General features: G+C 35.9%; 2 protein-coding genes across 2 annotated transcripts in view; one reads left to right on the top strand and one right to left on the bottom strand.

Moving 5' to 3' along the window:
* Positions 1 to 7074, top strand: part of LOC139129383 (uncharacterized) — a 118036-nt gene extending 110962 nt beyond the window's left edge. The window contains exon 8 of the mRNA XM_070695018.1: positions 6287 to 7074. Within this exon, the coding sequence (XP_070551119.1) occupies positions 6287 to 7074 (788 nt within the window). The remainder of the gene's footprint in view (positions 1 to 6286) is intronic.
* Positions 7075 to 12260: 5186 nt separating this feature from the next.
* LOC139127137 (acetylcholinesterase-like) lies at positions 12261 to 17790 on the bottom strand. The gene is made up of 6 exons (XM_070693059.1): positions 17705 to 17790; positions 17277 to 17395; positions 16315 to 16488; positions 13914 to 14557; positions 13163 to 13350; positions 12261 to 12798 (listed from the first exon to the last, which is right to left on the bottom strand). Exons 3-6 carry the CDS (start codon positions 16471 to 16473, stop codon positions 12734 to 12736), a joined length of 1056 nt encoding a protein of 351 aa, XP_070549160.1. The 5' UTR covers positions 16474 to 16488; positions 17277 to 17395; positions 17705 to 17790; the 3' UTR covers positions 12261 to 12733.
* Positions 17791 to 18407: the final 617 nt, after the last annotated feature.

Below are 18407 nucleotides of genomic sequence, written 5' to 3' on the forward strand. Positions count from 1 at the left end.
TGGAGTAAAAAATTTCTGACCGATAACAGTGTCATGACTGACACATAAAAACATTGAGCAAATATAAACTATGAAAAAGATCACTACCGATATGTAGCGTCATTTGATGTAGCAAGTCAAAATAAACATTGCCAAATGTTATGATGTTTGGTGAAATTGATTGCATTAAGAGAGAGTCTGTGAGAAAGCTGTTCTTAAAATATTCTTATTTGAATTTTATCACCATTTTCATGACTCACAATACAGAAATCCATGGGAGGTCAAAACCATATGTAGACAACTGCCTCATAAAACATGACAAAAATGAGAACAGTGTTCAATAATGAAATCATGTAAGAAACTTTGACCCTGTAAAAATTGAGCAGAAAGCAAAAAAAGGAAATACTAAAACAGGAAAAGGAAATGTACTACAATGACAGTCCATCTGGCACACACTAACTTTGAAATAACTATCACTGTCATCAGTGCTATCATCAGAGTCTGTGAGTGTTTCAACTCCAGATTCATTGTCAAAAGATGTCTAGAATATTCATCAGAATCACCATCACTTTCTAAACTGGCAGCTAGCTGTCATTCATTATGTAGGTATGTCAGCATCATCAATACTGCCCTCAGAGTCCAAGTACAATTCCAACTGCAGATTCATCATTACAAGTCAATCAGAATATCGATCACCATCAGTTTCAAACTGTGACAGCTGTGATTCATTCTGTTGTCACCATCATCAATACTGCCCTCACAGTCCAAGTACAATTCCACTGCAGATTCATCATTACAAGTCAATCAGAATATCCATCATCATCAGTTTCAAACTGTGGCAGCTATGATTCATTCTGTAGTCACCATCATCAATACTGCCCTCACAGTCCAAGTAGAATTTCAACTGCAGATTCATCATTACAGTCAATCAGAATATCCATCACCGTCAGTTTCAAACTGTGACAGCAGTCATTCATTCTGTTGTCAGCATCATCAATACTGCCCTCAGAGTCCAAGTAGAATTTCAACTGCAAATTCATCATTACAAGTCAATCAGAATATCCATCATCATCAGTTTCAAACTGTGACAGCTGTGATTCATTCTGTTGTCACCATCATCAATACTGCCCTCACAGTCCAAGTAGAATTCCACTGTAGATTCATCATTACAAGTCAATCAGAATATCCATCACCATCAGTTTCAAACTGTGACAGCTGTGATTCATTCTTTTGTCACCATCATCAATACTGCCCTCACAGTCCAAGTAGAATTCCACTGCAGATTCATCATTACAAGTCAATCAGAATATCCATCACCATCAGTTTCAAACTGTGACAGCTGTGATTCATTCTTTTGTCACCATCATCAATACTGCCCTCACAGTCCAAGTAGAATTCCACAGCAGATTCATCATTACAAGTCAATCAGAATATCCATCACCATCAGTTTCAAACTGTGACAGCTGTGATTCATTCTGTAGTCACCATCATCAACACTGCCCTCACAGTCCAAGTACAATTCCAAGGCAGATTCATCATTACAAGTCAATCAGAATATCCATCACCATCAGTTTCAAACTGTGACAGCTGTGATTCATTCTTTTGTCACCATCATCAATACTGCCCTCACAGTCCAAGTAGAATTCCACTGCAGATTCATCATTACAAGTCAATCAGAATATCCATCACCATCAGTTTCAAACAGTGACAGCTGTGATTCATTCTGTTGTCACCATCATTAACACTTCCCTCACAGTCCAAGTAGAATTCCACTGCAGATTCACCATTACAAGTCAATCAGAATATCCATTACCATCAGTTTCAAACTGTGGCAGCTCTGATTCATTCTGTTGTCAGCATCATCTATACTGCCCTCACAGTCCAAGTAGAATTCCACTGCAGATTCATCATTACAAGTCAATCAGAATATCCATCACCATCAGTTTCAAACTGTGACAGCTGTGATTTATTCTGTTGTCACCATCATCAATACTGCCCTCACAGTCCAAGCAGAATTCCAAAGCAGATTCATCATTACAAGTCAATCAGAATATCCATCACCATCAGTTTCAAACTGTGGCAGCTGTGATTCATTCTGTTGTCACCATCATCAACACTGCCCTCACAGTTCAAAACTCTGACAGCTGTGATTCATTCTGTTGTCACCATCATCAATACTGCCCTCACAGTCCAAGTAAAATTCCACAGCAGATTCATCATTACAAGTCAATCAGAATATCCATCACCATCAGTTTCAAACGTGACAGCTGTGATTCATTCTGTTGTCACCATCATCAATACTGCCCTCACAGTCCAAGTAGAATTCAACTGCAGATTCATCATTACAAGTCAATCAGAATATCCATCACCATCAGTTTCAAACTGTGGCAGCTGTGATTCATTCTGTTGTCACCATCATCAATACTGCCCTCACAGTCCAAGTAGAATTCCACTGCAGATTCATCATTACAAGTCAATCAGAATATCCATCACCATCAGTTTCAAACTGTGGCAGCTGTGATTCATTCTGTTGTCACCATCATCAATACTGCCCTCACAGTCCAAGTAGAATTCCACTGCAGATTCAGCATTACAAGTATAACTGTGAAAGATTATCCCACAGTATCCATCTTCACTGTTCTGCAATCAGATGTCCCAATCACTCTGAAAGATATCAACAAAAATATAGTTTAATAAAATTATGCATGATGTATTACAAAGTATATTTAGTTTTGTGAAAATAGAATTTCAAATCTCTAAGCAGTACAACTGGTGTTTATACATTTCTAACAGTAGCATGTATGTCACACCAATACCTTCATATAGAGATTAACCTTTTCAGTTTTTCTTGAATTTTTATAGCAAACGGAGAAAACTGCTTGCAAGTTTATTATAAATTTGTCAAAAGGAAAATACAAACTTTGAACACCTCAAAATTCAAAGCATATCAGGCCTGCATCAATATACTCTATGATCAAAAAGACTGACAATTTCAATGACAGCTGTATAATGCTCCCTTGTGATCAACACAGAAGACATTTTGGCTAAAAATAAGGAATGTTGCAAAGTAATTGATATGTGCATCATGTGCAAATTTCAGGAAGTATACTACACACTGCCAGGAATTTAATGTATTCTTGATGTAGACAGTATTGATACTACGTTCACATGACTCAGCAATGTAATTATGAATTCTCCATTTCCCTTTGTTCATAACTGATATAAATTAACAGGTAAATTAGTAAGATTTTTCTTCAAATTGAAAAGTTGTGTACATCCCTCCACTAGTCACTGAAAATAGTCCTGTACCTTTGTAACAACAATGGAAAAATCCCAATGAGAAAATACGCAAGTTGTACTGCACAATATGGGAAATAAGGAAAAAGGAAATCTATGTCAAAGGTATTCCAAGTCATCACACTATAATATTGAAATGGATTACTAATTGCATGTGGGGTTAATTTTCTGTTCACTTTTGATGTAGGGAACATTGGTCTTCTCAAGGTTTTACTCATGGGGAACCAACTTTGAAGAATATTTTTGCCAAGATAGGGAACCCTAACAGAGAAGTACATCCAATGACAGCTGATAAAGTGCTACATAATATATCACAATCACAAAATTGATAATTTTAACTATCTAGGTACCTTTGTGTGTTACTGGACTCATATCATTTTTCAGTGTGTTGTTTCTGTTTTAGAGTGAAAAGCACGTCCCCTTGATGATTGCTGTGTTTATCAGTTTGATCACAGTGCAGTGATGTCACACTGTTGTGTAAAATATGTGAAGGCACATACAACAAAACATCAAAGTATTTGAAACACTAAAAATATTAGGAAGTTCAAGTGACAACAGCTTTACACATTTTCAGGGTTTTGACATTCCACATCATCTCATGTCCTCTTGTTTCACTCAAAAAGCATATTTAGCTGATTAGCATTCACTTTACATAGTTTGAATCCAACTCCACTTCTTATGGTAGAGTTGGGAAAATACAAGGAAATAAAGGTCAAAGGCAGATTTCAGCGTGTTAACACTAGCGACATTTATATCAATGAATTGAATTCAATTGTCCACAATTCTTTCAATACATGCCTCATACTAAACTTTATATAGTATGCAGGAAAGTAAACAAAATTAGCTAAAATTAGCTGGAAAGTCAAAACAATTCTCTTGTGGTTCATATCCTTCATCAAATCATTGCTAATGACCAGATACCTAAATATTAATTGTGCATATTAGTAATTACTACAGACATAAAACTTCACCATCCGGACAACACAATAATCCTGCTATAACCTGAACAATGAAGTCATGAATTTGTAGTGTACATCAAAAAATTGAGTTATTGTCTAATTAGCAAAATTCATTAATTATGCAAATAAGTAACTAACGCAAAAATGAAATACACTAGATAAAAACAACACCACTGCAGCAAACTTCAACAATTCCACAAATTTACAGAGATTACATCAAACAATTCCAGAGATATTGCCAAATTATGTACATTCATTAACAAATTAGTAATTACAGCAGAGATAAAATTCACAGGACAAAACACAATGACATGGCAATAGCTTCAGCAACAATTCCACAAAATTGTAGCATATTACATCAAACTGTAACTGAGTTACAGGCTAATGACCTAAATTCATTAATTATGCAAATTAGCAATTACAAAAGAGAGAAAAATTTACTGGACAAAAGGCACAACACTGCCACAGCTTCAGTGACAATTCCACAAAATTGCATCATTCTACTCTAATCAATTATGGATATAAAGCCTAATGACCTAAATTCATTAATTATGCAAATTAGCAATTCCTGAAGGGAAACAGGCAATGATGCTGCCGTTGATGAAAGAACTATTCCACAAAATTTTAGAACTTTAATCTGAACCATAATTGAAATACAGCCTAATTACCTAAATTCATTAATTATGCAAATTAGTAATTACTAGAGAGCTAAAATTCACCTTACAAGATGCAATAACACTACCATGGCTGCAGCAACTATTCCACAAAGTTTTAATGTATTACACAAAACCATTATTGAGATACAGCCTAATTACCTAAATTCATTAATTATGCAAATTAGTAATTACTGGAGAGCTAACATTCACCTAACAAGATGAAATAACACTACCATGGCTGCAGCAACTATTCCACAAAGTTGTAACGTATTACACAAAACCATTATTGAGATACAGCCTAATTACCTAAATTCATTAATTATGCAAATTAGTAATTATTGTAGAAATAAAAGTTACCGGACAAAATGCAATGAAAGTACAATAATGTCAGCAACAATTCCATGAAATTGTAGCGTATTACACCAAAGTATTATCAAGTTACAACCTAATTACCCAAGTTCGTTAATTATGCAAATTAGTAATTATTACAGAGATAAAATTCACTGAACAGAAACAACATGACACTGCCATGACTTCAGTAACAATTCCAAAAAATTCTAGCATATTACACCAATCTGTTATGGAGATACAGCCTAATTACCTAAATTCATTAATTATGCAAATTAGTAATTACTGGAGAGCTAAAATTCACCTGACAAGATGAAATAACACTACCAATGCTACAGCAACTATTCCACAAAGTTGTAACTTATTACACAGAACCATTATTGAGATACAGCCTAATTACCTTAATTCATTAATTATGCAAATTAGTAATTATTGTAGAAATAAAAGTTACCGGACAAAATGCAATGAAAGTACAATGATGTCAGCAACAATTCCATGAAATTGTAGCGTATTACACCAAAGTATTATCAAGTTACAACCTAATTACCCAAGTTCGTTAATTATGCAAATTGGTAATTACTACAGAGATAAAATTCACTGAACAAAACACAATGGCACTGCCATGACTTCAGTCACAATTCCACAAAATTGTAGCATATTACACCAATCTGTTATGGAGATACAGCCTAATTACCTAAATTCATTAATTATGCAAATTACTTGATTAGACTAATTTTTATTATTACCAAAATCTTTAGAATGTCAAAAATTATTGTCATCACTCAATTGAACAACTACATGTACTAACATAAACAAAAAGCTGAAATTGAAAAAAATATGTTTACCAGCCTGAAAGGTTGTTATCAGGGGTAAATAACTAATTATGCAAATGAGGAAAATTTTAAAAATTTTAATATTTTCTTGATGAGATTTTTTCAAGAAATTGTCACCTCCATGTCAAAAAACCATGTTTCAATGGCAGTACTATTGTTTTATCAGCTGTTGACCTTTGACCTACATTTGCAAATTGTTACCTTACACCCAAAGGTACACCACTGTCCAACACTGTCAGGGTTTTATTGTCCAGAGATGGCAAGAAATCATCAGGAGAAGTCTTTGACCCAGAGGGATTGACAAAAAACCAGAATGGACATGTAGTTGTCTGTGACTATGGACATGGCAGTGTGAAGACAGTAACAGCAGACACTGCACAGATTCTAACATCTGTCACAGTTCATGGCTTACCTCATAATTTCAAACCATATGACACAAAAATGGCAGACAATGGTGACTATTACACAGCGGATGTCGGCAACAAATGCATTGTAGTGAGTGATGCAAAGAGTGAAGTGAAACAAATAATAGCAATGGGTAAACTGATGTCCCCCACTGGTGTATTTGTTGATAAAGACAGAAATGTTTTCGTAGCAGACTACAGTCCAAACTGTGTAATCAAATGTAATAGAGATGGGGACATTATTTCAAGTCAACAACTCAGTGGGCCCTGGTCTCTGACCATGAATAGCAAATATCAACTCATAGTGTCATGTCGTGGTGATGTAAAGTGTATCTATGTTTTGGACAGTAATCTTGAAATATTGAATCAATTTGGAAGTGATCACTTAGAGGAACCATATGGAGTTACAGTTGACAATGCAGACAATATTTATGTGGCAGATTATAGGAAGATAGTGAAATTTGATAGACAGGGTGAATACCAGGAAACTGTAACTGTAGATGGAGACCCTTACTACATTGCAGTGTTTACAGACGGTAGAATAGTTTATTCAGATGACCTTGACAATGATTACACTGTCAAGGTCATTTACAAGTAAGAAATCTGAGAAGACAGTCAATGCAAATATTGCAGCAAATACAATTGTACAACTGAACAACCTACAAACACATCATCACCATGACTGACACAATTTTCCTGATTTTCTCATCAAAACTCAATATTTGTCAGCCAAGTTTGGGTTAGAATTTCTCGTTATGATGTCAGGAAATGACTCCAAGTGGAATTGAAACCCTTGGATGAAATTTTGTATTTTTTTCAGAGTGAATTTTCTGTAAAATGTGAAGAAATTGTAATCCACTTTGTTTTGATGCCATGAACAATGTCAATAATTTCATTTTTCTCAGAAACTATTCATAATTTCCTAGTCATGTTGGGGTTAGAATTTCTCATCTTGATGTAAGGAATCCAATAATGTAAAAAATAAAGTCATTGGTTGAAATTTATATTATTTTCAGAGTCAACTTTTTGTAAAATGTGAAGAAATTGTGATCAGGTTTGTTTTGATGCAATTGTTTTGACACAGAGAATACAATAATTTCATTTTCTGAGAAATGTTCATATTTTCCTGGCCATGTTGGGGTTCGAATTTTACCTCTTGATGTGAAGAATTCAAAAATCATAAAATTTAAGAAATCAGTTGAAAATCTGTAATTTTTTAAAATGAATATTTGAAACTGTAGAGAAATTGTGATCAGTTTTGTTTTGATGCAATTGTTTTGATCACACAGAGAATACAAATAATTTCATTTTTCTGAGAAATGTTCACATTTTCCTGGTCTAGTTGGAGTTAGAATTTTACCTCTTGATGTAAAGAATTTGAAAATCATAATATTAAAGTCATCAGTTGAGATTTTATGTTTTTTATAAAGATATATTTTAATATTTCTGCAGAATGTCCAGTGTTGACATGACTTCCATTCAACATTCAATCAAATTTCAACATGATTTCTAGATTTCTCAGTTAATGTCCAGATTTTCCTGGTCATGTTTGCGTTAGAATTTCACATCTTGATGTCATTAAGTTTATGACGTTGCAACCAAAGTGATCGGTTGAAATTTTCATATTTTTTACAGAATACATTTGTTAATTCTGTACAGCATTGCAATGACAGTTGTATTCACTGTAAACATTCATCAAAGCATCGCTGTGAAATCTTCTCATATTTGTTTTGATTTCAAGAAAGACACTCATCAGATCTTACCTGAACAATGTCCACACACTCTGAGACTCATCCTGGTCAGGATAATTCCTTCCGATTTCTTGTAACATCGTCAGATTTATAAAATTCCAGGAGTAAATCCACACATGACTTCAGCTGGCAATCTGTCAGCTGTTAATGTTTTGACTGTAGTCGAACGCTTTACTCATTTGATAGCTTCGAACCATAGAAAAAGTAGTCCCAGACAAAATCTCGCTGCTCAAACATGAAAATGTAAGAAACCCTTCATGTAATGATACGGATACAGAAGTTCATAACAGATTTCAAGACGTTTGTAATTTTCTCCATTTTTGAAAAGTGTCTGTTTTTATGAGATGTACAACCGACCGGCTCACATTACTGTAATACTCTTACGCCAGTACATTGACCATTGATAGGTGGCGCTATTGCAATTTCTGCCCTCAGGCTGGTCAGAGATCGGCTTCGTGTCTGCACAGAATTCTGTAACACGTAACATATTAGTCTTAAGAACTGTATTTTTAGAGTTTTATAGTTTTATCGCGATTTTCGTGACAAGAGTGTGTATTAAGACATTTTATTGGATTGTAAACTTTTTCGGGTTTTATTTCAATTTACGCTTTCCTTGTACGCCTGCACAGTATTGCGTTGTACAGCTAGCTATGTGTATTGTTTTGAACATAGTATATGCATTCAGGTTACCATTGTGGGTTCATTCTGGTTCAAGACCTAACAGATGTTGAACACGTGTGTACCCGATACACTACAGATGAACGTTTTGGAAGTCGAACTTTGCAATATGCAATGTAGAAATATTGAAGTTTTTGTGGTTCTTGGTTTAGTATTTTATTTCTCACCAGTTTGTCGCATACATAATCGTCATTTTCACACTATTTTTAGTCACTCTATAGGTATTTTTCACTCTATTATGGATATAGGTATTTTCAGACGATGATGTTTTGTAGGATTAGTTTCATAAACTGTAAAAAGTATTCAGAATTATTCCAATGTAATGATTCTTTCAAGAACCGTGTTTTTTTAATTCAAATATTGTAATTCTTGACTTGCGTGTATTTCTCCGGACCATATTCTGAAGAAAGCTTTCTTCTATATGTTCCTTGTCTACATTATTATCGTAAATGATTTGGTAAAAGTGTTATCTATATTGTTAAGACATTTCCGAACCTTGTATTTTATTTTTCCCGTTTTTTATAGTTTAAATAGCGGTAATGCGTATGTTGTTAATGATATATTTTTATGCTGTATATTTCTTACCAGTCAAACGCAATTTTCATTATTACTCGTAACTTCAGAATGCGTTTAAGTGTATAAAAGCATTGGATGTACATTCAACAGTTAGCTTTTTATGATCATCAGATATCAAATTTTCAAGACTAGTCAACCATTCATACACAGAAAAACATTTTATCTCGTGAGAGTATCGATTGTTATCCCAATTTTCTTCCTGTAAGGACTAGTTCATCATTCAATCACACAACACAAATTGTGCATTTTACCAAATATATACCAAGTAGAGCAATTTCTTGACTGAACTTCCAAATCGAGCCATATTCTACGAAGTTGAAGTATTTCGCATTTCTTAGCCTTCAAAAGAATTTTTTATGACATGTGATTGCAGAATGAATATTTTGGTTATTAAACGTGCAAAACTTAGACAGCCTTCTGACATGTATCATTATTGATAGTACTTTTTGAAAATCCTATCTTTTAATGCACTCGTCATGTTTTCACTGTAAGGTTAATTAGTAGCTCATCGAGATCCCGTTGTGTAAATAATGAGCTTTTGAATTCTAATAAAGTAACAATAGACTGAAAAAGTCAAGTTTGACATATTGATGTTTGTGTAGCGTTGGGACATCAAATCAGACGGTTTACTCTCCGCCGTGAGATAAGTGGTTGAGGGGCTGCAGATGAACGGAACCAAACAGAAATATTACTCAAATATCTTTAACCAAAATTTCAGCTTATCAAAATTAAATCTTTGTCATATAATAAATATCTGAAATTCCCTTCACATGCGACAAGCCGTGTTGCATGATTGCAAGCGCCCCCATCGGTGAAGGTTAATACATAAAAAGTTGTCAACAAACTCGAAGGGTGCATACGGATTCATTTCACTGCTTTCTGTCACAAATGTCGTACCGCCTAATAATACGTCACTGTGCGACGTGCGCAAAGAAAGAATCGAGTATACCGTGGCAGAAGTTAGAAGTACAATTTAAAATAAACATGTTTCCATGATTTGTCGCGAAGACAACCTATGACGTCATGAGATGATTGCAACCATGAGTATTAATTTGAGTTCTCTAATCTTCTTCTGTGGTCTTTGCTTGTCTTGATGCGCAAAACATTGGCTTCCATTTTAAATTTCATTAAATGCCCGGTAACTGTAACATTTGACAACTGTTTTTAAGGGTTTTGTTTCATGTGTCCGCAACGGTTTGTAGGTGTACTTACCAAAGCGCACCGAAATATCCACTACACAGCTTATTTGGATTGACTGAATATCTGTGTCCTGCATTCATCGCTAGTGTTGGTGATCAAATTTACGTCCAGATTCGAATTTCGTTTTCAACAATAATAATACCCGTAATACACTGACAATTTGCATTGACAAACAAAAAACTGGGTCTTTCGTAATGCCGTACAGAGTATACCAATGCAATTTAGTTCGTACAGGGAACAAAATCACCGAAATATTGTAACTTTAACACAAAGAACAACAATATTACAATTTCAAAATCTGTCAATATTTCTTCGGGAATGACATGAAGGGGTCATCACATGATTTTATCATATTTTGTAAATTCTTTGAGAGGGTAAGGGGGTTCTCTTATTTTGAGGGAGGCAGAACAGAATTCTCTCCGGCCAGCTCATCGCGCTCTGCTCCAGTCAGATGACTTGGCATTAGTCATAAAAAAATCCCTGGGGATACGGTTTGTTAGACTACGCCCTCTAATAACATTTTTAGGCATAGGCTCTTTGATGGAACCTCAAGTGTTACCCAATATCTCGTCATGCAGCCTGATTTTGACGATAAAGCGTACATAACCAGCATATGACAAGTTGTATGAATATCTCATTATCTGAATATCACCTCGATTGATAGTTGTACGGTTACGAGGTTCGCGATGTCTGACTCGGATCTTATTGCACAGTATTTTGTTTGCCAATGCAAGTGTGGACTTAGAAATACATATATCTGCATGCATGGTTTTAAGACGATCTGTTCGAAGTTCATATCGTGTGGAATTACTGCCCGAATATTTACGATTTCATATCTGATATTTTCATTAAGGTAGTATGCGCCTCGAAATTGAAAGACTGCAACTTTTGCTCAAACTTTCCTCAATGAAACTTTTGATCATTCTCTTACCAAAACAAGAATGAAAGTCAGGGGGTCACCGTGCAAAATTTGGTACTAGAGAGACAAATTATTTAAGATTTTCCGATATTTGAAATTCAAAATGGCCGCCATACCTGTGTTACTCTATGGGAAAAAATAAAATTTTGGGTTTTCGAAAGACCAAGACGGTGAAAACGTTTCTTTCACCACGAGCTTTAAAATGACCCCCACAAGTACCAGTGGTAGATAAGAAGAGAATAAATAAAATTTGAAAGCCCGAATTTCTGTCCCCGAGGCGCGTTCTTATCTTAATATGGAATTTTCCAGATGATGAGATGCGTTCAAAGTCGTATGTGATTTACTTTGACACATTTTGTGTCGTAACTTATGATGGTAGCTTAGTAGCATGCATAAGAAGATCCTGGATTGAAGATGAAAAGTTCCACTAAAATTCTATTGCCTGTCTTCCAAATACACATTACATAGCATTGAGATAATGAATGAAGAATGTTACATTGTGTAAACAAATATACATAGATGATGCAATTAAGCATGGCAGTGAAATACATATATTTAGGAAAGTAAATGATACTTTTTTCAGAACATGTCGCAAGTTTTAGTACACAGTGGTCTAATGATAATTAAGTATACCGAACATAGAGAATACGTTTTACATTAACGTTGCAAACTTCCATATATACATCTGCATTTACACTGTGCGATGTAATGGAACATTTGCTAAATTCTATTGGTGTGTGAAAACGCGCAATTTTTTGACAAGTCTTCCTGAGCTTGATAATTACGAGATTACTTCCGTCATTTCAAGTTTACAGTGAAAGGAAGGTTTTCTGATTAACGCTATGTCAGTAAGCACGCCAGTGTTTCTAATCATCTCGTCAAATTGCATTAATTCGGAACATTCACTTGCCAAACAATGCTCACTTTAAATAAAACATTGCATATGGAATGTCTATTGTAAACAGTACGCTAAAGTGTGGTAGATTTCTTGTCCTTAGAAATGGAAGCTGTATCATAGGCATCAGTACTATCTTTAGAAAAATTTGCAATCTACAAAGTAAATACAAAGCACCGAACAATTATTTCGCAAACTAACACCTCATTATACAAGTACTTCAGACACACTGCCAGGGCTAATGTCTTTCTTCAGTGTACTTCTTCTCTTCATCTTCATTCCCTAAACATTTGCCGATAGATCCTGGATGCAAACATAAAAGTAAAAACGATTTTTTTAATTTGGTGATCCGATGCAAAAATTTACTTCACTAAGTCCACCAAACAATATTTAGGGTCATTTGAAGAAAAGGCATATCTGAGTATTATCTATTGCAAACCGCTAATTGCTGTTGTGAAGAAAAGTGATATAACAAAGGCGGGAATCTATATCGACGTTCGATTTTACATTCAGTCACTCATAAAACCTGAAAGACCACAGTGGATCATTGTAAAATTGACATGTTGCAATCCTGTAACATGCCATTATATTTGTACATTCTTTTAGGAGTTGATTATAATAGCGGCCTTAATGTTCTTTTAAAATGGATTTACTAGTCTCAGCTCACCATATTCCTCCAGCAATTTTGGAACGAAATCATTCCAGAATGCACACTCCTTGGCTTTCAAAGCTCGTTTGGTTTCCATCTTCAAAGACAATTCCTTGTACGCTAACTCAGGTACTTGAAACAGTGGCCATTCACGCTCAGTGTCTCCTTGAGAATATGTCTCATCATCGCTTTGACAATTGGGATTGCTGATGTTATTAAAAAAGAAACAAGCAATCCATTACTATAGTAGAACACAGGTATTAACGTATTTGGTCCATGGACTTAGCTATAATGCACACGAAGATTAATATTGCCTTTCTACATTCTATGATGTGGTAACAGTACTGAAGACACAAAAGCAGAGCGACAAGTCAATGCCACTCCCTCATCATTTAATGGTTTCAACTGTGACAAAGAATCAGGGGACGGTGATACATGATATATGAATTCAACTCTAGAAATAGTCAATTGAAAATATCTCCCAAGTGTTATTAATGTTGATAGATAATGGAGTACTATAGGGAGAAAAGCAACATTACATTGGTAAAAATTGAACCGCTACATGTAAATTACACGACAGACGGCAAAAGTAAAAAATTAAAGTTAAGCCAAAATGATAATACTATATAACATTTTACCAAACCATAATGACAATTCTTAAAAAACAACAACCTCCCTTTCACGTTTTGTAAATATGCTCTCATTTTGATGAGAACTACTTTTTCTTGAAGAATCACTAAAATTGTTGCAGAAAACATTGATAATTTACCCTGTCTTTGCAAAGTTAGTCCAATATTTCATTATACTCAATGACATTTCCACTTCCTCAGGAGGCATTGTCCAGTTTGCACCATGAAAGAAATGCCATCCAAATACGAACGGGATGTCTTCAGCATGTGCCGGCCCCATCCACTTAATCCGCCATATTGAATTTGCCGGTGTGTGAGTCATGTGATAGAGGTACACCTTGGCGCCAGATTGCGCGTAAGCTCGTGCTGATAGATCCATGGGACAAATGAAATTCTCGTCGCCTATCATCTGAACGAGGGCGTCTATGTAATCGCTGTCTTGGAGGTCAGCGTCTTCCCAGTTCATGTATATGAGTTTGATGGCGCTAACACCAACTGTGTTCTGCTTCACTGGTCCGGTCACGAACATGGGATACATCGCTTCGTACTCACTTCTGTTCAAGGAGATTTCAGACTCATTAAGCATGTGAGACATAGCCATGGGTAAGAACACTGCGCCCTCAGCGGCCATTGCTCCAATCATGATATCAACGTTCGTTTTGGTGAAGGCCTTTTCACGAATGGCATCTACAGGGTGTTGTTTCATAAGTTTGTCATCCACAAACGGTGGAAACGGAAGACCAGGCAGCTCTTCACCAAGCCCAGTAACATTAGCAATCAAGCCCTGCGACACAAAATCATAGGATTTAATGACCTAAAAGCTGCATTTTTTTGAACAACGGAAACAATTACGAGATTTCATACAACAATGAAGCAAGTCATCACAAAAAAAATTACATTTTCTGTACAAAATACATTTGCAGATGGATGATAATATCAAAGTTTATAAGGTGGCGTCTTCTAGCGTCAATCATGGTATTTACATAGCTAATATTAAATAAACTGTTTGAGAGGGCCACATACACAGGGCGTGTGTATGGCGAAAATGATACTCTTCTGACAAAAAAAGCTAAATTCTCTGTAACCTTACTGGTGGAAATTCAATAAAAAAATAAATACCCAAATATGATGGAGTATGCGATCAGATGTTATACTCGTCGGTTTAATGTATGGTAAACATCGTGAGAAGAACGTTGGGATTAATGTCAATGGCGACGGCAAAATAAACACGACGTATTCATCCTCCACCGAAGCGCACTTATACTTTTTGAAAAGATTTCAAAGTCTACTATATTGAGTACAAATACCTTTTTGTTCGATAAGCAAGTTTTGTCAGATATTCGCCTTACAGACGTTATCCATAAGTTGGAACAAAGATAGATTCTTAAAGTACCACGTCGCTGAAAACCAATGTCACAGTTCAAACGAAAGAGTTCATGCCATGCCAGCCATTGCAATCCATGGATGACGATCCAAGTCCAAATTCTATCACACAGAACCAGTTTGAATTTACTTTCATGCGGCCCTGTGTTTACCATGCAAGCCTCGTCAATAGAGACGATTACTTTGAAGTTAACGCCATCACAAAGTTGCCTTACACTTTCAAGAACTCCTTTAGCGGCAAGGCGAATTCACCCTTAGTGCTGTATGAGGCAAAATCGCGATGGAGATAAAAACGAAATGTGTACATTTCACACAATGTTTAAAATTGTAATACAACATCTGGCGTCATAGGATGATTTTGAGGTGCATTTTTAGGAACTCCTTAGGGGCCATGGATAATTAAAACAAGCGCACGGTAAACGAAACTATGTGCGTGTGGCTTCAACCCGCCTCCTCTCCCCTCCCTAAACGGAAGTTCGGAAGTGCGAAAATCCAACCCAGCCTCATTCTGTATCATATACATACAATCGGTAATTACGTCGCTATGAATATACAGTGTTTTCAATCGGGTCCGAACTCACAGCATACAGCACCCAGTTACCTGGTAGGGAAGCAACAGACAGAAATACTCGGTCAAATCACGCACACGCTCCCACCCCCTCTACTCGACAATAACGCAATGTATCCAAAATGGTTACGTTATTTTACAACGTGAACTGAACCACATGTATGTCAAAAGAATGGTGTAGTGCAGATGCCATACTGGCCTGGCACACGCCAAACGGTATATCCAGTAAAACGTGGAGCGAGATGTCGATATGAAAACATGTAGTGCGATTTTTGCGCACGGTAATCGAAATACAGCCAAACCCCCTCCCCTCCCCTAAACGCGGAAGTTACGTTTGCCGTGCGCGTGTTTTAATTATCCACGACCCCTTAAAGGAAAAATTGCTTCTAGAAGTACAGCGATACCGTTGGATTTATACGTATATATCCATAATTGTCAGGAGTATTTTAGATCAAAAATAAGACGAACATTGTCATTTGTATCTTCTGCGAACATAGTGACGATGATGACCTGGCATGTTTCATGGTGTTAGGCCTTTTTTTATGATTCTGAGGTATTTTCGAAGTAAAGTCAAATAAACTTGTCCTTACCAATGACATATCACTTGAATTCCGAAAATCATCAGCTTCCACAGAACGAAGACATGCGACCAATTCCTCGGAAGTGTCTTTCTCACACCCGACAATTTTCCCAAGACCGTGTGCAATGGTGTTATGAAAAGCTGAATCGCTGCCTGTAAAACCAGCCATTGTTGCCGTGCCACTCTGCATTATCATAATGAAATGATAGATTTAATTTTTTGTTTGTGTGTGCGGATAGGAAACATCTGTATGCAAGAACTACGTACCTTCACTCCTCCCCGTCCTCTCGCTGATTTTAAAATTCGTTATATTGCTCGAGAACTGTTTAATATTGTTGCAGCCATGGAAGCGTTCACCATCATGTACGTTAAGTAGTATTTTGCCTCGTCCAGGAAGGCAGCAAATGAGATAACCCATAGGTACGTATACAGTGGCATACAAGTAGGATTCTTTCAGAAAAATTCTTTTGGGGGGAACTTCCATTCAGTTGTATCTCAAACACTCTCGCAAATATTCAAATTTTGGAATTTCGCTGTTTTCCTGCGTCATTGTGGCATGCCTTTAACATTTTCGTGACCAATATTGTCTGTTTAGTTCCCCTGTAATGTTCCAATTATAGAAGTCATAACATGACACCTACAACAAATGGAACACACGATATTGCACAAAGCACAAAAACGTTAACGTTGCTACCGGGTTACTCGGAACGTACTTTAAAAGCCACGGTATTTCATACTTTGCGGTGACAGTGTGTGTCTCAAGATGTGAACAATAATGCATTGTTGTAATATGACAGAAAGCATAATTGCATCATTTTAAAAAGGAGCATTAGACAGCCAACGATGACTGCCCATTAGAATATGGATAATTAAATGTTAAATCCACTCTTTCAATCATAGCCCATCAAAAGGATCGACAATTTTCCTAAATGTTCATTGCAAGTGCAATCGACTCTGTAATTTCATAATTACCTGTAAAATTACCCTGTGAAATAGTCCATCCGTCAGTGGTGATAACAGAAGAAATTCTGCGCTGATCGACCCAGCACTTTCACCAAATACTGTCACTTTGTTTGGATCACCGCCAAAGGCTGTTGAGAAAAATATTATGAGGGGATTTCACTCTTTTTTAGAAAACAGTGGACTTTGGTTTTCTTGCAAATCCTGAACAAATTGCCAAACAAAGCTTAACACATGGATTCCCAATTAAATCTGACGGGAAAATGTATTCATTGCAACTTCTTCTCTATGATTACTGTCACTGTTATTATCATGATACACTAATATCATCATCATCATCATCATCATCATCGTCATCGTCATCATGAACACGAGTAACAACTCCACCATCTTCATATCGGTTACTTCTTGTCCTTCTAATCTCTCTCTCTCTCTCTTACCTTCAATATTTGTTTGAACCCATTGTAACGCCGCAATCTGGTCGTACAATCCATAGTTACCGGTGGCATGCTCATCGCCTGAGTAATATAACAATCGAAAACAGAAAATTGAAGAATATTTTTGAACGAACACTGAAACGCGAAAATAGAAATAAACTTCTGTGGATGTAAAATATATCTTTCTTCCTCTCCTGTTTTATCATCTCTATCTTGTCTACTCCAGTACACTTTTTCACTAACCTACTTGTGTTAAACCTGCCCTGCCTTAATTATTGGTATCTTTCACTTATTCGAGATTGCCTTGCAATTTATGTTATTGTTTTTGTCGATTTTATTGTTATTTGCAATGGTCTTTTTCAGAACGCTTAAAGTGTTAAGACAATCGCATGTATGCTTCACAAGATGTCTTTCAATGTGCATCTTCAACATGAAAGAAAATGAAAGACTTAAACTTTTGCTCAAATTTTTCTCAAGGAATCTTTCAGTCATTCACTTCAAAATCAAGAATATAAACTGGGGATCACCGTGCAAATGCTGGTACTCGAGAAACAAAGTATCCAAGATTTACCGATATATGAAATTAAAAATGGCCGCCACCCCTATGTTAACATAATGGAGAAAATAAAATTTTCGATCAAAAAAAATAAGATGGTAAAATATTTTCTTATTCCAGGGCTTAAAATGAGCCCCCGTAAGTGTTACA

Source organism: Ptychodera flava, chromosome 3, assembly GCF_041260155.1.
Source record: "Ptychodera flava strain L36383 chromosome 3, AS_Pfla_20210202, whole genome shotgun sequence".
NCBI lineage: Eukaryota > Metazoa > Hemichordata > Enteropneusta > Ptychoderidae > Ptychodera > Ptychodera flava.

Bases quoted from the DNA above. Each gene is read 5' to 3' on its own strand.
- LOC139127137 (XM_070693059.1), bottom strand. From the start codon at position 16,473: ATGGCTGGTTTTACAGGCAGCGATTCAGCTTTTCATAACACCATTGCA. The intron at 14,558-16,314 runs GTAAGGACAAGT...TTTGTGTCGCAG, and splicing joins ATTCAAGTGATATGTCATTG to GGCTTGATTGCTAATGTTAC. The intron at 13,351-13,913 runs GTAAATTATCAA...TAATAACATCAG, and splicing joins ACTAACTTTGCAAAGACAGG to CAATCCCAATTGTCAAAGCG.